We start from the raw sequence: 23,239 nt of genomic DNA on the forward strand, positions 1-23,239 counted from the left end.
TTAGAGAGACTACTTTAATTCAGGGTCCTCTTGGGCAGAGCTGCTGCTTGGGAGTCAAAACTGGCTCAGGATCAATGTGATTCCAGTCTTGGGGAAACTTTGCAAGTTGTTTTCGTCCTGAACTGGAGCAAACTGGGGAAGTTAAGTTTTCTACAAGTTATAATATTTTGTAGTATGTTCTTGTGGGTCTATCAGAAAAATTAATCATGGTTTTAGACTCTCAACTATACTATGACTGCTGAGGGCAAAGTAGTCTTTAAAAGTTTTTAATACTAAAAGGAAGCTCGCTTGCTCAGAAGGAATAGTTTTGGTTTTAAAAGAATCGAAAAGAGGGTTTGGAATGTTTTGGTTTGTCAGCAGGACATACTGGCTTGGTTAACTGATTTCCAGCCAGCTGTGTGGCAGAGTAGAGGAGGAGAATTACCATAAATACAGAACATGTTGAGTGATACGATATTGCTGTCTGGCAGACAGACATCAGCTTGCTCCGCAAGCCAGAAGTTGCGTGTCTCAGTGCAATTCCGTGATCAGCTGATGAGGTTGGATGTATCTAACACCCATCTAACAGGTACAGGGCCAAACTAGTGAGATTACATCGCTCCTGGCTCGTCTGAAGTGTGGGAAAAACTTGTTCACTTGTGCTTGCAACATGCCTCGTAGATGTGCCCATGCCATATGTCTGGTGAAGGTCACAGAGTGGCTGTGAACGTGGTTAAATTGGACGGGTTGACCGTGGGACAGCTCGCTGTGAGCCAATGCCGCGTGCCCTGCTCTGGGACAGGGTCTCTTGTTGAGAAGTGTTTTGGTGCTATCGGCCAGCCCCTGGACTGGCACAGTGCAGGGACTCTTGCAGGTTCTCTAACCTGGACACCCAGGGTCCCCCACGAGCACCCCGGTATCTGAGTCCTGATTTGCTCACTGTTGCAGGTCGAGGTTCCTTTTTGTCTTTTTTAAGCAGAAGCTATTAAAAATCTCCACAACTTGGTCTTCAAAGAAATTTTTATTGTTGATTTTCACAGTGAAATAAATCCTGGATACAATATCAGCCTAAAATAATTAGAGATAGGTACCAAATACATAGGCAACGACACTGTGTGGTGAAACATGTTCCAGGTGTAACCGAGACAGCACTGTGTATGCTTCCTCCTTTATCCTGTTGACAGATGGAAGCCACACCTGAGGTTAATCTATTTCAAAATGTGTCTGGATTGGATTTAATTATCTATATATATTTTCCATAAATAATCTCAGCTCGAGCTGTTCTTTTACACAGCCTAGAAAACCCAAGGTGAGATCTCAGAGGAAAGAGCTGATTACTACCAATTCAGCTAAGCAGATAATTAAGAGGTGATGGCTCTTTTGTAAAAATCTTTCTATTTTCTCTAGCCCAATGGATTTTTTTTTTTATTGCATAAAATATTCAGCGCTATGGATTCGTGATTCAGAAAGTCTTGCTGCCATTGACCAGAATGCCTTAGCAGCAGGTTCTGCACAAACCTCGTATCTTATTATTAATAGCCAGAAACCCTAAATGCAAGGTGGGAGATGACATTTGTGTGCGGGGAGCTGGGGAGGAAGGCATGAAAACCAGGAGGCAGCACGCAGGTCTGGACGATGAGCTCTAGATTGCTAATTGCATTTGGGTTAGCTTTGGATATTTAGCTTAATGAACCCCGAGTCGTGTGTGCCATCGTGCTCTTTGGTCTCTCTCTGGGCCTTTAGAAGCCAGCGGGATGATTGGGAGAAGGCAGAAATTCAGGCTGCTGGAAAGCTGAATGCGTATGCCTAGGGCACTGCTTGAAGCCTTATCACCTATTGACAGTCCCGACGTGTCCGCGCGTGGCTGTTAGTAGAGGAGAACGCTAGCGTTAGCTGGGGGGGAGCTGGGAGCCGCACTGCTTAACGGAAATTCTGCAGAGAGTAAAAGGGTGCTGGAAAATGACCTCTGGTTATGAGAAAAGGGGAGAGGAGATCTGGGTTTGCAATCTTCTCTCTTCAGGGCTTCCTTTGTCAGCTGCAAGTTACTTCTGCACGGGTGGCCACTGGTTGGGCTGCTTCACCTGCTGCTGCTCGATGGGAGGACACTTCTCTGGAAGGCACTTCTTCACCGGCTCGGGGCAGGGAGCAGGGACCAGCACGGGGATCTCCTTGCACTCCTGCTTCTGCTGGTGACATGGCACAGGTTCAGGGCATGGCACAGGGATCTTCTTGCACTCCTGTTTTTCTTGGGGACAAGGTACAGGTTCAGGGCATGGATCAGGGCATGGCACAGGGATCTTCTTGCACTCCTGTTTTTCTTGGGGACAAGGTGCAGGTTCAGGGCATGGCACAGGGATCTTCTTGCACTCCTTCTTTTCTTGGGGACAAGGTGCAGGTTCAGGGCATGGCACAGGGATCTTCTTGCACTCCTTCTTTTCTTGGGGACAAGGTTCAGGGCATGGCACAGGGATCTTCTTGCACTCCTTCTTTTCTTGGGGACAAGGTTCAGGGCATGGCACAGGGATCTTCTTGCACTCCTTCTTTTCTTGGGGACAAGGTTCAGGGCATGGCACAGGGATCTTCTTGCACTCCTGCTTCTCCAGCACACATGGAGTTGGTTCAGAACAGGAAACAAGCACAGGTAGCTCTTTGCATGCTGATTTGTCTTTGGGACATGGAGCGGGCTCAGGGCATGGTACAGGTGGGAAAGTTGGTGGTAGCTTACATTGCTGTTCCTGCTGCTGCTTTTGCGGTGGACACTTGGGTATGACAACCACTGGTGTTTCTCCCTTGCCTGGTTCCACCACCTGTATTGTCAATGGCACTGTTTTTTCTGGTACCACCACTACTGGGATTGGTTCTGGGCAAGGCTTTGGGACTTGGACTTCAGATTGCTGCTGTGGACATGGGATTGGGTCAACGCACTGCACAGGCTCTTGGCTTTGCTTTGACACCGCTTTGCTCAGGCCAGGTGGGAGGGTGATTTCCTGCTTGATTTGCATTTGATTCAAAGACATCTTTGCAGGAAACAAGATTATCTGAAAGAAATGTCAGAGTGTTATTGCGTCTGCTAAATGAACTGCAGTGGGAGAAGGGTGAAATGATTATAAGAAATACACAGCAGCTGCAAGAGTAAAGTTCTCTTAGTTTGCCCTTGGCTTCCCAAGGCAGGTTGTCTCAGAAAGAATTATGATTTTCTTTTTCTTTTTCATCCTGTCTTTCAGCTCCTGCTCTGACTCTGTCTTATCTTGTTCCTCCTTTCTGTTCTGCAATGTGGGACGGCCCTGTCAGGTCTAACTGAGGTAGAGCCACTCCTTTCAAGTTGGAGCTGATTTACACTTCAGAGCTCTTCCTCCTGTTGCTTAGCTCTTCCAGCGTGTTAACTCCCTTTCATTCCTATCCTGGGGAATTGATGAGAGGAGCTGGCAAATAATAGATCTGCTGGTTTGATAGCGGTTTCAGAAAGTCAAAAAAATAATTAAAAATTAATGAATGCTGAAGACAAACATTTAAAAATGTTTGGTGTATCAAAAAGTAGAAAAATGTAAGTCTGGGCTTAAGAGGATATTTTACATTGACAAAACATAAAGTCTTCGTTTGATTTTTCCCATTTTAAAATGGTTTCTAGATTTTACTTGGAATTAGAAACCTGAGATACTAAAGCCTCAAGGTGGACCTTACCAGTAAGCTGATACCGTTCTGTAGTATTAAGAGTCTTTACAGTCACTACAGGTCAACTCCTCCTCTTGCTCTGGTTTCACTCTGACTTCACTGATGATGTAATGGCCTGAGGTTACCTGTGGCACAGTCCTTCCAACTGTCATGGAAGGAATTAGTGGTGGTAATGTGTCCCTAAGTTTCTGGATTATCATGGCCACTAATAATACCTGTAGCCTGCATGAATCAGAACAATCAGGAGGGATTTATTCTCCCAAGGCCAGTAATGTGCAGTAGGCCAAATGGGTTTTCCTAACAATTTATGGAACTACCTCTTTGGTGGGCTGCTGCAGGCAGGCACCAGGCTCAGCTGGACTGGCGCTGAGTCTTTGGTAAAGCCTGCGTTGCTGTTTTTCTGAAGACAATCTAAGGGCACAAATAAAAGTTTAGAATCACAGAAGTATTGATTGGAAGGGGTATTTTTAAGTCCTCTCAACACAGGACTAGCACCAACACAGATCATGTGACTGTGCAAGCTCATTCTCCCTTCCCCAGGTTGCCTACTCCTCTCAGCACATCTTCAAGACAAATTTGTTCCTCTCTTCTACATCTTCCTAGATCCTCCAGATCAATATCATTTGTCTCTCTCTTCCCATTTTCTTTAGAAGGAACTGATAAGCTCTTAAGCCACATTAATATATTGATCTTGACATGGTTGGCATGAATGATAGAGCACACTAAGAATACTTTCACCCCTCTGCTCCGTACAGCCCCTCATATGCCCAAATCTATCTTTCGCAAAAGAATTCTTCAATAAAATCGAAGTTTTAAAAATATTCATGTGGTAAATAGAATCATAGAAAATGGGTTTGGAAGGAGCTTTAGGAGGCCATTTAGACATTCTCCTTCCCTGAAGGCAGGATCAGTTATACTTAAACCAGCATAATTTTATCTAATCTCTTCTTCAGAAAGGATCTAATTTAGCACTTAACTATCCTCAGATTTACACACAGTCTGAATTTGCCTGGCAGATCATTCCAAGACTGCTTGTCCAACCCCAAAGCCCCCAGTTTCTCTTCTTTGCAGGAATCTTTTGTATACTCAAAGGCATCAAATAAAACACTTATTTAAAGAGTCTGCCTACATTAAGCCAAGCAGTAAAATTATAGACATCACAAAAAAGTATCAGCGTTCTCTGACTTACCCAACCAGTCAACAGGGAGAAGCACGAAGTCAAATGGATGGTGGAGCACAGAGATTTGAGAACTTTTATATGGTTTCAAAGCCCTGCCTTCTGGGAATGAGTCCTCCTAGGTAATGAGCTCATTCTTTCACAACTGCCGTTGTGCATTTCCTCCACAGACTTGTTTTACACGTAGGCATTGTGAAGAGAGGCTTTTGGTGCAGAATGTGTTTTCATCCCCTTGCTGACTAATCTGATTTAACAAAAAACTTTCAGTGTCTATAAAGGTCATACCTTCAGGTTAATACATTCATTGCAGACCCCATCGAGATCAGGGGGCTTGGTGCGGTGTCAGCCAGGGAGGTTCCACTTCAGCCCATGCCTGACTCATTTCATGCCAGCTAATGCCTCCACTTCTTAGGATGTATTTGTAGTTTGAGACAGAGGGGCTAATCTGTACTTCTATCACCTGCTTTTCATCAATGAATTCTCTGAAGTGACTTTCTTGTGATTCTGTAAACTAATGATGGATATTTTTTGGTTTTTTTTCCCATTAAGATCTTCATAGATTTCATTCTTTTTTCATTTCGGAACAGGTAATTTTGAATGCATGTTATTTTCCATGGTACCGAAAATGCAGCTCCCACCCATCTAAAAGTGACAGAAGAGGGAACGGAGTTTATCTTCATCTATCATGTGAAAAGTAAAGGGATTTAAAAAATATATTTTAACATACAAGATTTATCACATCCAAATGGAATTTGGACACTGGTCTCATCTAGGTGCTAGAATGGCATTTGACAAGGTGTTTCAATCTACATGTGAAATAAAGGGAGCTAGTACCATATGCAGTTTATTCTGTAAGCATTACTCCATGTAAAAAAGGTTTATTGAGTGAAGATAGCTCACTGATTATGATCCTCATAATATCAGGGAGCTATCAGGATACAAGCCAAACAGTCCTCATTTCTGATGGTAGGATTATTTTCAGCAGTGGAGACGATGCGTCCCACACAGAGGTGAATTTCGTCATATTTGGTTGTCTCGGGACTACCTGTGTCCTGTCTCTACCATTTTACCAGAGCCCTTATCAGAGCACGCGCTCCAGATGCAATCGTTGCAGCAGGCTGAGCTGGTACCCGTCACCAGTTGGGATTCCTGGGCTGCAAATGCAAGAAGCAGTTTCTAGCTGTGGTGTAACTTCCTCTGTTAATAATCGTTTGGCAACCAAAGGACAGAACACCTGAACTTTAGACCATATCTTCTTCTCCTACAGCATGACTTCACTCATGCAACTTCCTTTCTTACCTCATGGCAGGTGGGGTCCTGTCTTGCTGGCTCTGGAAGCTGGTTAGATTTAGTCTCCAGCTTTTGCTGGTGAGGGGAATATCCCAACCCAAGACCTAACCCTGACTCAGGCCTCTCCTGCTGCTCTGCTGATAGAAGTTGCAGTCGCGGCTCTGCTGAAGGCAGGAACTAGGACGCTTTCCAGCAGTGGAGAACCTGTCTGTCTGCTTTCTAGGTAGCATCATGTTTTGTGGTTATCAAAATAGCCCTTTTGCTGAGATATGCTCCCGGAATATAGCCCTTCAAAGCAGGGAGGTAGAGGGAATATTCTCCGACTCATTAAAAAAGTGATTTTTATCGTTGCGCTTCTTGAGCTGCAGTGGTCAGAGCAGCTGGGTGTGAAAGGAGACAGTGCATTTCATTAGATCAGACGTCGCATTTGAGCATTTGTGCAATGTTCACAAATGGATATGCACCTTCAGGTCAGAGCTTCAGGAACCTTTGTGTCCATCAATTAGAGCACCTGAGAGAAACAGGGCACGTAGCACTTGTGGAGCAGTGTCGAGGCAAAGACTGTTGCAGGCTGTACAGCCACGGCTCTGTGTTGAGACATTGCTTTGATTTAAGCAAGCAGTGAGGTTTCTGGAATATTGGTGTCAAATTTCCAGCCTCAACTTGCAACACTGAGTTATTAAAGAAAATCACTTTCCATAGCTGGAAGGGAGACGACCTGAACCCTGTCTGGAGATCAGAAGGTGGGGCTGTCCTGACCTCAAACACTGGTTTGGATCCAGGTCTGGAGAGGCTTGGGGAGGTCACTTCACCTCCGTGTCAGCAACCTCAGCAGAAAAAAAGATGGTAATTATCAGGGAAGAGGCTCTGAAGTCAGCCCGTGGAAAGGGAGTGAATGTTTTTCCCATAGTAGAGGTGTAATTGCTTTCCCCTTCCATGTGAATTGCACAAAGTCTATTTTTAGAGGCAAATGCCAAATGCAGTGAAACCTGCCTTACTGAAGCATTTGTGAAACTACAGCAGAAACGTGCATTGAGTAAGGTGGCTTTACAGCGAACGTGGAGCTGAGCAGCTCCTCAGCTCTCACCTGGTGGAGCCCCGCTCAGCTCCCAGCCAACACTGAAATTGTACCACTAATTCTAGGGAATGTAACACCGCAAGTGAGAAAAATACTGGCCCAAGCTCATCCTTCTTACTAGACAGAAAATTCTACTCCGGCTCCCACACAGCTTGGGCAGGTGCTGTGCCGCTATCAGCCCATCAGCGGCCTTGCAAATGCTGATCAGGCAATCAAGTCCCCAGAAGTCTAAGGTGCCCTGGGAGGTATGGAGCAATTATGCTAACAGCTCTGAATGGAGGTCTGTAACTGTCAGCTTTATCTGGTTTATCGCTGAGATTGGTGTCTCAATATCTCTACGGGTCCTGAAGCTGTATAGTTTCAGTCTGGAAAAGGAAGGATCAACTTTTTTAGACGTGACAACCACTGCAGAGAACTTCAGCTCAGGATCTGAAATGCTCACTGTTATCCTCACTTCACATCTGCATGGATGCTCTTTGGTTTTTCTCCATTCAGTACTTTGAACCCTTGTGCACAGAGAGAACGATCGAAGGAAACTATTGCACTCCTGGATTTCATGTCTTGGTGTGATTCAGAAGTTGCTGAACTGGATCTCCCAAGATGCGGCTCGCCCTCATGGCTTAATTAGACACTGTTCTGTTAACACCCCATCTTGTTCTCTATTATTGTGTCTGTCATCATTTTAGGGTGGACATCTTGATTAACTCATCTCACGAGACAAAAGACATAATGACCTGTTACTGAATTTCCCTGTATCGGTCTGTCTGCCTGTCCAGTCGCTAAAGCACCTGCAGACTCTATCTTCTCTCCTAGTGCTGGAGACAGGGTGTCAGGTCACGTTGCGGAAAAAGAGAAGCCACCCACAGAGAAGGCTGTAGTATCCAAGTACTGGAGATAAAGTATCTATGCTTCAATGCTTTATTTTCTGCCCATTATTCCATGAGTGATTCCTCTCTGTTTTTGTTGCAGTGCAGCACCTGAGCTTCCCAGGACCAGAGGGTTTCCTATTAGACCTATACCAGTGGATTAGTTTAACAGCTCTCAAGAGACGCCCATGGCTGAATCACTGCATTAAGCTTGTGACTCTGCCTTCTTCGTTATAAAACCTCTTCCATAAATCCTCCAACCTCCATCTTAAAGCTTGTTCCAGACTTTGATTCCAATTTTCTGATTTGTCAGCCTATTCCAGAATCTCCCTGCACTGCTTCTTGAAAATCTTCTAATTCCCTGCCTACATTCATTACTAACTGCTTTGGCAGAATTACTTTGCTTCTCAAATACAACAGATTGCCTCATTTAAAACCCATTGGGCACAACATTTTCCAGTCAGCCATCACATCAAAGAGCCTAATTCTGAATTACTTCATTCGTGCACTCAGGCTGAGGAGTGAACTTGCTGGAGCTTAGCCTGTCATCAGCCTTTTCTAGCCCATACACCAGAACATGCAGTTGTAAAGTAGAGCAGCCTGGGGGGTCATCCTGGCTTTGTGCTCACAGCGCTGCTGATGCTGGAGAACAGCGAGCTGGGGCACTGTGCCACGTTTCAGGCTTCTCTGCCCTCTTGGAAGGGGACAAAACACCAGCTTGCTGGAGTATCAGCTGCACGGTGCTCAGGCTGATGCCTGGTGCAGCAGGGAGGCTCTCGGGGCACCGCTTGCACTCATATTAAGGTCGCTTTATGCTTCTAAAGAAGTCAGAAAATACCTGGAATGTCACTGAGGTTCAGGCCCCACATTTTGAATTTCTGTGTGAATTTGCTGCCTGTGTTAGTTTTGTTGTTGTTTCTGGTGGGACTGAAGCCATGGGGCTTTAGAGGAGAGCCTTTGGAAAACACCAGAGCAAGTACAGGCTGTCAGGCTTCAGGTGTGGCCAACAGAACAACCTTCTGCTGCCCAGATCGAAAATGCCGAAGAACAGGGAGTTCTCTCTCCTAAAGGTCAGGAAAAAACACCTGTTTCCACAAACTGGGCAGTTCTAGAACTGTCAAAAAATGTACGCCATGTACAGCAGAGGGGAGGCAGGGCTCCGGGGGTATATAAGGACCTCTCTAAGTCCCAGGTCGGTTACACTGTCTTTGCATTGATTCATTGCTTCACTGGTGGGTTGGGTAAGTTTGATTCTGTTAAATCTATTAAATACTGCTAATTAGACTTGCCATAATAGGACTTGCTGCAGGACTAGAGTTTGTTGATAGGAATTTCAGACTCTACCGTTTGCAAATGGAATTAATTGAGATTACATTTCAGGAGCTGCAGGCTCTAGGAATTAAACTGTTTGTTCTCCAAGTGTTTCTGCATCGATGTAATGCCACAGATCAATAGAGATAATCTTGGTTATACCTATGCCATTCTTGTGACTTTGATGGCATCACACAGTTGCACAAGGTGATTATAGGAAGAGAATCAGGCCCAGAGGACTCGGAGATTATACAAACATGCCTTGCATTATAATAATCCTAAACCTGCTCTGTTAGCTGAGTTGCTATGGAAGGAGGAAATTTTAACAGCTTAGTATGTCCTGAGCATCTGATGAATAACGTGTTCTGGCTGATAGAACAAACCCGCTGGGGAAGAAGAGGAAGGGGTACATCCCAGAGCAGCAGGGAAGATTTTGAGGAGCCTCCCAGGCTTGCACAGACGCTGTGTCTGACAAAACAGACTCTGCTCCAACCTTGGTGTCCTCAGAGGTGTTTGAACTGCGAACCAATACTGACACGGTGGAGTGCTGGAAAAAGGATTATCTGACAAGGTCCGAGTAATGAAAGGGACATCGAGCAGATTAATATACAGCAGGAAGATAGCTTGGGAGGGGCAATTATAGGTCTTCAAGCTTGGGAGAGAGAGACTTGTCTTGGATCTTCTCCTTTCCATTGCTCTGAGTTAGTCATTAAAATCAGAACAATCCTGAGCTCTCTCAGTTTGCTGCATTCTGACACCTGTGTGCGGATGAAGGTGAAGCTACCAGTGTTTCTAGTAAAAAAGTGCTGCTTTTGCTGCTGCTTTTCTTGCCTCTCTTGGTTTGTTGTTTTACAAAAAGAAAAAAAAAAGGTACAAATTTCTATGTCCTCAAAAACATTGGAATCTTTTTTTCTCTAGTTAGTGTTTTTCTCAGTCCTTGGCTTGCAAGAAGGATGTCATCCCAGCTAAACCAGCAGCAGTAGAAGCAAGCAGTCCCTCTGCCACCTGCAGTAAGCAAAGCCATGCTGGGGCCAGCACCAGTCACCCAGCAGTGTCAGAGCCAGAGCAACAGCCAAAAAGAAAAGAAACCTGAGGAGCAGCCATAGATGGAGCTTTTTCCATCAAAACCAGAAGTCAAGAGATGCCCACCATCAGCCAAGGCAGCACAAGCTCTCATTTCTGTGCCACACCTGGAACATCAGCAAAACCAGAAGCCGAGTCGATGCCCTCCCAAGCCGAAGGAGTTCCTGCACATGGAAAGCAATGTCAGAGGAACAAAATCTGCAGCATGCCACGTTAACTTCACGTTCTCATTGCTGGAGTGATAGAAGCTCTGCTGGACATATTCCACAGCTTCATCTTCTGCAGCTGAGAGCCTCGCTGACCACGTGCTGCTTCCCCATTCAGAGCAAAGGTGCGGGCAGTCGCTGGAGCTGTGCCACTGGGGACTTCACGCCGTTCAATGAAGATCTGTCGCTGCCGCAGCGGGGACGGCTGTGGCTGCTGTCAAGCTTTGAGTTTGTACCTCAGCGCTAAGATTTCTCTCCCATTGGAAGCCCAGCTAATGGATGGTGTAGCTAATGGATATTGGTGCTGGGCAGAGAGTTGTGCTGAAACTCCACAGCTCAGCTTAGGTATTTTAAAATTCACCAGGACTATTATGTTCGTGTAGTCAGATTTTCTACAGACTAACCTCCACTGAGCCTAGTAGCAACCAGAACAAAGAGATGTGATGGGCTACTAATTGCAGAACAGCGAGAGTTCATTAAGTAATAAAACACTTTTAAAATGAAGCAAGAAGGAGTCCAAGTGAGGAGCGTTTCATTCTAATGCATGATGGGGTTAGTATTTTGCCTTCAGTGCTGTTAAATCATTGAAATAGCAAGACTGCAAATTTACTGCTTGCTGGGATAATAATATGTTAAGTTTTATTATCTACAGCCTGTATGCTGCTTTCTAATTACAAGTCTGATACAATAGAAGTGCGATCTCTGCTTATTCTCTCATGTTTCTTTTACTCTCCGCCCTCCCCTCCCTGCACGCACCTTCTTGCCCTGCAGCGCTCGGCTGAACCCTCGCACTCTCCCATGAAGGACGCGGTGTGCAGCCCAGCTGCTGTTTCAGCATGTGATCTCATGCCCAGAAGCATAGGTAGGTGTGAGCAGCTGGAGTAAGGCACTCTGGCTTTTACAGCGGTGGGACCTGGAGGCTGTGTTTGGGCTGCAGGCAGCATTGGAAACTCAGCTTTAACTTCATGCCAGTGCCTTGGTACAATAAGGACCATTCAGACACAAAGGCATCGAGCTGAGTCAAGTTCACAGGCTGCCAGGTTAAACTGTTTTCCTGGAGAGAGAGAGAGCATCTGCAGGCAGTTTCCCAGCTACCAGTATCTGGTTCTGCAAGGCCGTTGCAGGAGGTGGTTGCGTGTGTGAATGCTGCACTCTAGTGGTTTGCACAGCTTGGACGAAATGTCTACGCCACGGGAGTTTGGAGGACACCGCCATGCCTTGGTGAGGCTGGAGGAAATGGCCATGCCTTCCTGAGGCTGGAGGAAATGGTCATTCCTCGGTGAGACTGGAGGAAGTGGCAATGCCTTGGTGAGGCTGGAGGACATGGACATGCCTTCATGAGGCTGGAGGAAATGGTCATTCCTTGGTGAGACTGGAGGAAATGGCCATGCTTTGGTGAGGCTGGAGGAAACGGCTATGTCTTGGCAAGGTTGGAGGAAATGACCATCCCTTGACAAGGTTGGAAGACATGGCCATACTTTGGTGAGGCTGGAGGAAATGGCCATGTTTTGGCAGGTTGGAGGAAATGGCCGTGCATTGGTGAGGCTGTGTTGTGAGTGCGTGCTTAGGTCGCTCAGATGATCACTCAAAGGTTTTGCAATAGAAGATTTTACTGAAAATTTAGAAAATGTGGTTTTACAGAGTTTGTTGGCAAGGTTCACTCTATTACTTATTAAAGAAATGCAATACAAAATCAAAGGGGGTTTTGAGTAGAAAATTATTTATACAGAGTGGAAGAAAAGTGTAAGGGAGTAGGTAGGAAGATCCTCCTATTGAGTCACCAGGTTCGGAATGGACCCCCCTTCTTTTGAAATTCCTTCTCAGAGAGGAGCCTAGGTGCGGCTGGATGTGGAACAGGCCTTAGACCACAAAGGTTTATGTCTAAGGAATAGGATTAGTGGCAATTCAGGGTGTGTTCACAGTTTAAACAGAGAAAGAGAATCACAGGGATTTAGCAGCTATTAATCACTGTTTAACTTAGCATTTACTGAGTGATTAGAAAGAATTTTCTGTTACAACCACAGTAATAGAATAGTATGTTTTGAATCAATTCACACACACACACACACACACACACACACGCAATCATAAAAATTCCCTTCGAGTTCAGTGAAATACTCACTTCAAATCAAATGATTTCTCAACGGGCAAAGGTTGAGTCTCAAGGAGATCAACCCAGGTAGTTCGCGAGTTACTCTGAGAAGTGTCCCACTCAGAGGGAGTTACTGGCTGCAGCCCACTGCGGACCAGAATTGCTCAAAGGGCTTCCTTGGTACCGCTGTTTGTAGGGTCTCAAGATGATTGACTTTAGGCACCAGTAATTTTCCATCCTGATCACAATCCACAGGATTCAATCCTGCTATTTAGACAGAAACTATACAATTCCAGTACCACCCAGAATGTACATTTCTGGCATTTACCAGGCAGGTGTGACTCCAGGCACCAGGAGTTTCAGGTGCGGTCAGGGAACGCCTGATCGACCCAACTCACTGCTCTTGTACGAAGACAAGAAAAGTGCCAAGTTGTCCCAGTTCACTGCACACCAGTTAACTATTCTTGCAGTGCAAGCAAGAACACAATGTTGGCTGGTTCTGGGATTGCCAGGTGTGAGGGGGGGCTGCACCACCACAGTCTGGAGGACATGGCCATGCCTTCATGAGGCTGAAGGAAATGGCCACTTCTTGGCAAGGTTGGAGGAAATGGCCGTGGCTTGGTGAGACTGGAGGAAGTGTCCATGTTTTGGTGAGGCTGGAGGAAATGACCATGCCTGGACAAGGCTGGAGGACATGGCCACGCCCCTTGGCAAGGCTAGAGGAAAAGGCCATGCCAGACCCATGCAGGTACTTCTTTAAAGTGGATCTATTTCTTCAATGGGGGACCCTCTTCCTTGGCTTTGCTGCCATAGCTTATCACTTGTAGTGTCCTTCAGTATATGCTAGTTTTAATGCTTAACAGCTCCCCACAGTAGCTCCCTCCTACTTTACGGCTGTTTGCCTAGTTTATTGGTATTTTTTGTTACCGTTAATGGAACAAGGCTAATTTTACATCACTTGAGGTTTCAGCTCAGTATCCCAGACCATCCCTAGCCAATTTACCTTGTTTCTTCTATCTTCTTTTTTGACTGGCTTGTTCTTCTGCCAGAGTTCTATATTTGGAGCTGGCAGGAAGTTTTGCATTCCTGGTGAATTGGCTCATGCTCCAAAATTGCTGCACTGTGATGGTGCTCCTTTGCATTCCTGATTTATTAAAGGGAAGGTGGTGGATTCCCTAATGCCTCACCTGGCATCTCCTCCAGGATGTTTTTCAGCTTCCCTCTTCATACTTCTCAGTGCCACAGCCCTGTTTTAACTTCTTTTCCCACCTTCATCTCGTGCTGTTTTCCAGGTTGAGTCAGGCATGTTAAAAAAGCACAGGAGATATTCTTAGCTGACAAACTACTGCAGGGCAAGACTGGCCTGTGTGGAGAAGGTGGGTGCTACCAGGATATGCTCAATGATGACAACAGGAGCACACATTTTTGACAGGCATTGTCATGTGAAAGTGAAACACTCATTAAATTGTTACATAGTAAAAGTCTCCAAAGTTACTATGTTGACCAGGTTAAAATGGAGCCTAATTGGTTTTCTGGGGTTTTTCTTTCTTGCTTTGATTCTGTAGTTTTGGAGTGTACTGATTAAGAGGGTTTAGATACATAGTTGGACTCGATGATCTTAGAGGTCTTTTCCAACCTATCTTTTCCAATGTATGATTCTACGATTCTATAGTCTGACACATGTTACTAGGTATTAGTATGAAAGACAACTTATTATTGTGATCAGATAATTAAAGTTCAGCTGGCCTTTCAGGAAGTTAGGACAGCGGGTGCAGGCTTTCAGTCAAGTATGGAACGAAATAAGGATTTCTTTGAAGGTTGGGGCAGTGCCTGCATCCAGACTAAAATAGAAAGAATATAAATGTGAACGTCTCACTTTGGTTAACAGGGAGGATCACACCTATGACCTTTGGAGCTAAAAACCAATGAAGAGTTATGGCTTTGGATCAAAGAATCAATTTCTGCAGGAGAGGTGCCACAACAAAGCCACATTTCTTGTGGTTCAGGCAGAGGAACACACTCAGTCGGGATTCATTCTTGCTGGAGAAGCCTGTGGTAAAGGGAGCATTTCACCCTCTGTGATTCTTGCCTGGTGTGGAGCATAGTTGTCCAAAAGTTCCTAAACTTCATTCAGTTTCATTAAAACTTCTTTATGGACCTTCAGAAACCACCTGGGGAGAGCCATTTCTCAAGCTCACAAGAAAGCACAGTTTTTAATAAACATGCACAGGAACCAGGTTTGATCTCAGCCAGCGCTAGACGTCGGTGGGGCAGAGCACTCCTCTGCGCTGGTCCCCCTCAGCTCTCCTTGCAGTTAGCAGGAAGAAATTGTCACTTTTGGGGGATATTTCATGTGACAACGTACACATGAAAGCTTTGATTAGATCTTCAGAGCTTTCAAAAAAATTAATCTCCCAGTTTTCTGACTAGCTTCTTTAATCTGGGCGCACTGTGCGATAAGGAGTTGACTGACTGAGAAAGTCATCTGCAGAGCTGGAGGAAGTTTATCTGCTCCCGGTGTGTTTCGTGGCCTGTCGTGCTGCCGGTCACAGCTGTGACAGCTGAGCTTGTTGTGCAAGGGCTGCAATCAAACGTGACTGTAGCTCATCTTTTCCGCTCATCTGAGAGTCACTGGACGGCGTGTTCCCGTTGCTCTGATAACAGGGGACTGCGCCGGGATCACGGGAGCGTCAGGATACAAACAGCCAGGCGCTCTGCAGAGCTACGTGAGCTAAAAATGAGGTTCTCTGTGGATGACGAACTGCACCCACCCAAGGGGGTGATCTGAACTTTCCTGGGAGCTGGTGCTCCTCAGAGGAGCTGGTGCCCTGTGTCCAGCCCGCACACACAACTGACCCCGGCTACCAGGGATTACAGGGCAGATGAGAAGCGCTGCCAGCGCTAACCAGGGACTAATCAGAGAAGGTCGTGGAGTGGTCAGTGCAGCTCTCATGGCATGAAGCCAATGCTGTGTGTGTGCAGAAAGAGGCCAAGGGATGGAATGGCCCCGTTTCTGGGAACCACCAGGACATATCCAGGGACTGTGAGACCTCTGGAAAGCCGTAACAGTAAGTTATTTGGTGCGCTTCTGTCTTGCAAAACCCCCAAGGCGGGGGATGCCACTGCTGCTGCCTCTCCAAATACCATTCAGTCTTACCATGCCAGGGAGGATTATACACAAGGTAATTACTCTTACTATGGGGAGCTGACATTCAACTACTCATCCTCAGGGATGAGTACACCGATGCTACTCACTACGAGTGTTGCACACAGGACAGCTTTTGCATAGGAGCTAATAGGATATGTCGTGGGTACCTCATACCTTCGAGGCACGTTTAGTAGCTATATAAAAGCCCTCCTTCTGTTAGGGCTCACTGGTCACATCACGAAGCTGTTCTCACCAGGGAGCTGGGTAAGTCTGGTTTGAGCTGAGCCTCCCGTAGCTGCTGAAATGCACATTTATTTCTGCTTTTTTACATTAAAAAACTGCTCTGTGGGAAAAGTTTTTTAAGTTGCTTTGGATTGCTGTGGCGGAGTGGGAGTACACTCTCTTAGAGTGTCTCCAGCTGGGCATCCGAGTCCAAGAGACACTCCTGAAAATTGTGAGGAAAGGTTGTTAGCAGTAATTGGGGTGCTGCTAGTGCTGTTTGCTTTTGAGAGTGCTTGGCAACAGCCGGAGCAGCTTCGGTGTATCAGGGAACGTAATGCTAGAAGAGCTGCAAGCAGGTTTGTGTTCAGTTGTCGTATCACTACCCTTTAATTGGCGTTGGTTTCCTAATGAGCATGAACCTTGTGATGCCGGGACTGAGCTGTGAACTTCTGCCCGTCAGCGGTGTGGCGGGCTCGCCAAGCAGCGGTGCCTTGGGTGCTCTTTGCCTCTCCTGCTCTGACACGTGCGGCCAGAGGTTGAGAGCTTGTTTCTGCGTTGGGCTTTTTTCTTGATGCATCAGCAAGAGGTCAGAGGCAGTCGCCAACCAAAAGAAGAGGCAAACTGGATTTGATGATTGAAAGGCAGCTCTGAGATCAGCCATTGCTCTGCTGACCTCCAAGATCTCCCAAGTTCTCCCCTGTGGAGTTCCAGGTGATGGGGAAGGAGTTGCAGTCTGGGGAGATGCTTAGTGCTACGTGTCTCTGAATTTCCCCACTGACTTAGTGCTGTGTTCCAGAGTTTGAAATTATAGGTTGGGTCCTTGGCTGCTGTTGGTGTGGTTTTGAAACCATGGCATAGGTGGAAGGTGTCTCCGGCACGCTGTGAAGTGAGCCGGTCCTGCGGTGCGGGCAGCAGCAGGACCGCGAGAAGCTCAGCTGGGCGTCTGTCTAAAGGCTCTGTCTTCTCACGTGTCGTTCCAGTCCTGCCGAAGCCTCACCAAGATGTCGTGCTACCTACAGCAGTGCCTTCCCCCGGTCTACCAGCACCCCATCCCCATCAAGTACCCATCGGTGTACACCGTCAGACACCCGCCAGTGCCTACCTGGCACTCGACACTGTGCACCCCGCAGTATGTGACCCCCTGCATCCCCCGGCAGCAGATCATGTCCTCCAGCTTCTCCCAACAGCAGTGTGTGACCAAGTGTGTGCCGCAGCAGCAGCGTGTGACCCAGTGCATCCCACCGCAGCCGTGTGTAACTCGGTGCGTGACGACCTGCGTGCCGCAGCAGTGTGCGACCAAGGGCGTGTCGCAGCAGCCTTGTGTGACCGCGTGTGTGCCGCAGCAGCAGCGTGTGACCAAAGGTGTGCCACAACGATGCGCGACCAAGAGCGTGACCGCCTACGCTCCCCAGCAGCAGTGTGCCACCAAGTGCATCCCGCAGCAGCGGTGTGAGACCAGGCGTGTGACCACGTGTGTGCCGCAGGAGCCGTACGTGGCCAAGGGCATCCCACAGCAGCAGTGTGCGACCAAGTGCGTCCCACAGCAGTGTGTGACCACGTACACGCCACAGCAGCCCTGTGAGACCAGGTGTGTCACCACGTGTGTCCCGCAGCAGCGTGCGACCAAGTGTGTCTCGCACAAGTTTGTGACCTCCTGTGCCCCGCAGCAATGTGCCACCACGTACGTCCCGTGGCAGTGTGAAACCAGGTGTGTGACCAAGTGTGTTCCGCAGCAGTGTGCCACCAACTGTGCTACCATTTGTGTCCCACAGCAGTGTGAGACAACTTGTGTCCCACAGCAGCAGAGTGCTACCAAATGTGTCCCACAGCCGTGTGCCACCAAGTGTGTCCCACAGCAGCAGAGTGCCACCAAAGGTGTCTCAAAGCAGTGTGCCACCAAGTGTGTCCCACAGCAGCAGTGTGCCACCAAAGGTGTCTCACAGCAATGTGCCACCAAAGGTGTCTCACAGCAGTGTGTGACCAAGTGTGTCCCACAGCAGCAGTGTGCCACTAAAGGTGTCCCACAGCCGTGTGCCACCAAGTGTGTCACACAGCAGCAGTGTGCCACCAAAGGTGTCTCACAGCAATGTGCCACCAAAGGTGTCTCACAGCAGTGTGCCACCAAGTGTGTCCCACAGCAGCAGTGTGCCACCAAAGGTGTCTCACAGCAATGTGCCACCAAAGGTGTCTCACAGCAGTGTGCCACCAAGTGTGTCCCACAGCAGCAGTGTGCCACCAAAGGTGTCTCACAGCAGTGTGTGACCAAGTGTGTCCCACAGCAGCCGTGTGCCACCAAGTGTGTCCCACAGCAATGTCAGTCAGGTGGAGTAAAAATTTCGAGTCACTCTAAAAAGTACTGCTCTGCGCCCAAATGGCCCTGGTAAAAAGAAGCGGGGAAAAAGGAGGTCCGCAGAAAAAAGATGAGGTACAGCTTGAGGGCAGGGGTTATTCACCTCCTCGCACCGCCTGCCGACTGGTTCCTGTTGCTTAGCTCTGCTTTATCTCTGTTTTCCAGTACTTCCCCTGTAGCTCAGCTCTGTTTTGGGCCAGGGCACGATACTATTTCCATGGCTGCACTCCAGGTGCCTGTGGCTTCTACCTTAATCTGCTACCAGGCATAGTTTAGTGGGATGCTCTTGAAGTCTCACCTCATTGAAATGAATTTAAAAAAAAAAAAAAAAAAAAAAAATGAAAGAAATAGAAATGTCTAAGGAGTCCAGATCATCAAGAGGAGTGGCAGCGTGGCCGGCGGAGGACTGGCCCGCGCCCGTCTCCGGGTTTAGTCCTGGAGACAACACTCAGGTTAACCTGGATCCCGTGAGGTTGCAAGTTCTCTGAGCTGTTTTCACTCGCAGATTTGGAAGCCAAACGTCAATTTGCTAAGCAAACGCTATATGAATCGTACTTCATTTCAGAAGGTGGCCAGAAATCCCGGCTGCTTCCAAACACTGACTCTGCACTGCCTGCGGCAGGGTCCCCAGGCCGGGCAGGATCTCTGGCAAAAAGCTGAAGCTGCTCCTTGCGGAAATATTGTACGTGGAAGTTTTTATTCACTTGGTTGCTTTAATTAATATTGAAAACACAGCTTGAAACTGAAGAAAGTCTTTGAAATAGCACTGAAAGTTGTAGCACGACTATTTTATAAGTGTTTGAGCTATAGAAACAATTAACTGTATTCTTTACGCTGCCTGAAGATGTGTACTCTACACTGTATTGAAAACAAACCATATATATGTATGTATACCTATATATATACACACACTTAAATAAATACAATTGTCTGACCTCAGATTAAATATCTTCTCTTTTTGCCCTCTGGGGGTTCTTCTTTATTAAATATAGTGAACTCCTGTCTGAAAAATACAGAAATCCTGTAATATGCCCTATCATTAGGAAAATGAGTAGTAGCTCACGCTAAATAGATCATGCGTATTTGGAGGGCAAAAACAAGTGTCGCAAGACAAAGAGGAGGGTGTGACCAGAGAAGGGACGCTGCCCTGCATCCTGCCCTGCTCCACCCTTGCCGGGTGACCTTGGGGTGCCACCGCGGGCTGTCCTGGGAAGGCAAGGAGGTGTCCGAGACCTGAATATCTAGCAATGGCAAGGTGGCATCTGGCTCCTTCCCTGGGGTGCACGGTGTGTGATGGGGGAGCAGACCCTTTTCATACCTTCTCCTGAACATCCAGTGATGATGCTTTGGCCCGGAGAGGTGGTGTGCAAGAACAGCAGCGACCACGACCATCATTCCACCTCGCAGAGCCAAGGATGCTCCCACAACCCAATGTTTTTTTGTCCCCTTTAAAACCAAAAAATAAGTGGTGTGGCCTTCTGCAGAGTTGTCACATCATTGTGGCTTTCCCACAGGAGCCAGAGCCCAGGGGATCGTTGGGAAAATCCTCCTGGGTGGTGGGTGGCCGGGTGGCACAGGACCTCACCTCACAGGGGTGGAGTGGCCACCAGAGCACGGGGCTTGTTTTGGAGGTGGTAGCGACGGAGTCTGGTTCTGACCCTGGCTCTGACTCATGCCGAGCCACCAAGTGACCACAGTGCAATGTGCCTCAGTTTCCCCTGTGCTTAATTGGGAATAATAATAGCCCCCACAACAATGTCCCATGCAGCACTGTGCGTCTCCGAGATGAAAGGACTTTACAGATGCTAATTAAGAACATTTGGATGACAGGGCACGATGTTATCGTCGAGTTAATATTTTATTACCTGCAGTGGATACCCTAAACTGAGTATTAGCTTTACTTGAAGGCTACTTGATCTGGAGCTTGACCAGGAACTGGATTTATGGAGCTTATAAAAATTGTATTAATCTACTTACCTGGTCTCGGATGTCAGCTTGATTTCTGAAATCTTAGGTCAGATCATTTAACTCTAATAAGGGCGTTGTAGTTCAGGGGAGTGAAATGCAATGAAACAGAAAAATCCGGGCTGGATTCAGTGCTTTTGGCTTCAGTTACAGAAAAGAAGATAAGCCTGGAGAAAGCATTCTTCTCTTCAGTTTTTGTAGCTCTTGGAATGTTGGTGTCAATTGTGAAAACATGCACTTTGTCATTTATTTTCTTCTGTGATACTGAAGGAGATTTTCTTGTTGGAAAATCAGAAGTGTAAATAACAAACATACCTTCAAGCTTCTGGATTTTCTGGTGGAAACAGTAATAGAATATTTACTCTGTGGTTCATAAACAGGAGGTCAATATTCTTCTTTAAATCATAGAATTATAGAATTATTTAGGTTGAAAAAGACACTTAAGATCATTGAGTCCAACCGTAAACCCAACACTGCCAAGTCCACCAATAAATCATGTCCCTAAGTGTCATGTCCACAAGTCTCATCTCCAGGGATGGCAACCCAGCAGCATCCCTGCTGCTTCATCTTGGTGAGAGATTTTCCACCTACTCCATGGAAACTTATGTCACCTCTTTTTATTTCAACGTGTGGGACCTCACCTGAATTCGCGGCATGCTGAAACGCAACTCATAGGTGTCAGATTCACATTAAAGAAAAAAAAAAAATGCCAGGGCCTTCGCTTACGCAGATGTGACTGCATAAAAATGCACTCCCTGTTGGCACTTCAGCTCATGCCACTGTTAATTTTCCCTGGGGTTTATTCATGGCTGTCAACAGGGAACAAAGCGGGGCATGACTGGTGCAGAGACTGTGCAGCAGAGCAGGAAATATGATTTCTGTTTTCAGGACACGAGCCTGGTTTTTCAGCCGCCTTTCCCCGGGCTGCTCCAGCGCTCCTGCTCAGCCCTGCTCCACTTTGTTGTGCCGGAAAAGCATCAGCTCCTTCGGCAGGTTATTCACTTCGTGGCAACTCCTTTTTAGTAGCCGTCTTGCCCTTAGCCCAAGGCTTTCTCAGACCCACTCATCCATCTTCCCTGGGTTCCCTGTGTAAGCGAAGGAAGCCTGCGTGCCGCAGTAATTATGGTCTGCAAGAAGTCACCAAGAGTCCTTCCTGGATGGTGTTTTGAAAGGCACCAAAGGGACCAATGCATGCAGCTCCCATGGAAATGAGGAGCCCCTTGGGCAGTCCCTTTGGTGGTCTCAGCTGCAAGCTTTTTCTGGGTGGAAAGGTGCGCTTTAGCTGGCCTGGATTAGCGATGGGCAGGCAGGGATGCTTTGGCACCACACATGGGGATTTGTAGCATGAGGGCCATGAGCAGCCCCTGCACAGGGTGTCCTTGGCCTGCCAAGGGCTTCATTGGTTCCACACGTTGAATCAGGAGGTCCCCCTCATGAAGCTCACAGGTAAGCCAGACGTCCCAGCAGTGCCGGCCAGCGATGGCAGCCCCACAGAGTGAGGACAGCCATTCCCACCAGCGCGAAGCTGCACGTGGCTGGGCCAGGACTGGCAGGCAATTAGGGCATCATCCAGCCAAACCACCTCACTCCCCTAAGGCATTTCTTCACTGTATAAAAGCACTGCCATCGTGGGGCTCTCCTAGACACTTCTCTCCGGTTGTTCTCACTGATGAAGGGGGTAAGTCCGGCTCTTAATGGAGCTCCTGAAATGCTGTTTGATTCCTGGGTGGCTGGAGCAGGCAGAGGTCCTGCCTGTGTACTGGTGGAGAAGCATCCTCGGGAGATGCTGCCTTCAGCATCGGCACGCGCGGCTCTAGCAGCTGGAGCATCTCCTCCGTGCTAAAGAGAAGAATATTGGGAAAGCACTTCCAGATGGACTGGGAAGTCAGGAGTGGGATTTGTGGGCTTTTCTACGCTTTCTGTTAGATCTAGTCCGAAGGAGGCGATTGACTACACAAAGGGCTCCATGCCAGCAAGAGTCAGAGATGAGCTTGCACGCAAAAAGGCAACTCCTCTAAAGGAAGTGGTGCGGAGAATTACGCTGCCATTTTATGGAATTTAAACAAAGTAACTTTTCAGGTAATGGTAAGAAGCTGCCCAACTTCCGTGCCAGTGTGAAAGTCAGCAGAGAGGCTCTTTAGTTAAGTCTGAACATGTTAAAATTCCTATCTAGGCTAACAGTGACAAAAAATAAGTCTAAGATGCAAACAACACCCTGGAAGCAGATAATCCCCCTCTTTTAGAATTTTTTTATCTTGATGTGGATCACCAGATACTTTAGCATTGTATAAGTAGTAGTAGCAATTGCTATAATTTTTTTTAATGGATTGTTTTTATTAGTCAAGGATTACTATAATTGTAGTGATAATATGTTTTACTAATGATAGTAACACACAGCATTGTTATTGTTAATAGTCACCCAGTGACAGGCTTTTGGAAGATAAAATGCCTTACTGTATTTATAGACAGAACTAGGGGAGTTCAGAAAATGCAGTTTCTTTACAGTCATTTAATTATATGCCTTAACCTCCAAACAATGCCGAAATGAAAAAAAGATTTTTGATCAGAGTACCTTTCACATGTCAGTGGTTCCAGTACCTGTTCTGCTCAAAATAATCCTGTTTCAAACTCAGATAACTCCCTGAAACCGGTGTTTTCCAGAATGGGGAGTGAAGTGGGATGGTTTCTCCTGTGACTCCCAGGGCCAAGGCAAAGTGAGACGTTTCACAGCAGTGTCAGGACGAACGTGTGGGTCTCCAGATGGTGCCACCTGGTCCCTTCCCCAGGGATGTGGCCTCGG

The 23,239-nt window shown here is 47.1% G+C and overlaps 2 protein-coding genes across 2 annotated transcripts; one reads left to right on the forward strand and one right to left on the reverse strand.

Annotated features, from left to right (window-relative positions):
• Nucleotides 1–2,021: 2,021 nt before the first annotated feature.
• LOC104332907 (uncharacterized) lies at nt 2,022–2,996 on the reverse strand. Its single transcript, XM_075445350.1, has 2 exons — nt 2,619–2,996; nt 2,022–2,558 (listed from the first exon to the last, which is right to left on the reverse strand). Exons 1-2 carry the CDS (start codon nt 2,994–2,996, stop codon nt 2,022–2,024), a joined length of 915 nt encoding a protein of 304 aa, XP_075301465.1.
• A 14,129-nt stretch (nt 2,997–17,125) lies between these two features.
• LOC104332906 (uncharacterized) lies at nt 17,126–18,508 on the forward strand. The gene has a single exon (XM_009938361.2). It carries the CDS (start codon nt 17,126–17,128, stop codon nt 18,506–18,508), a length of 1,383 nt encoding a protein of 460 aa, XP_009936663.2.
• Nucleotides 18,509–23,239: the final 4,731 nt, after the last annotated feature.

Source organism: Opisthocomus hoazin, chromosome 30, assembly GCF_030867145.1.
Source record: "Opisthocomus hoazin isolate bOpiHoa1 chromosome 30, bOpiHoa1.hap1, whole genome shotgun sequence".
NCBI lineage: Eukaryota > Metazoa > Chordata > Aves > Opisthocomiformes > Opisthocomidae > Opisthocomus > Opisthocomus hoazin.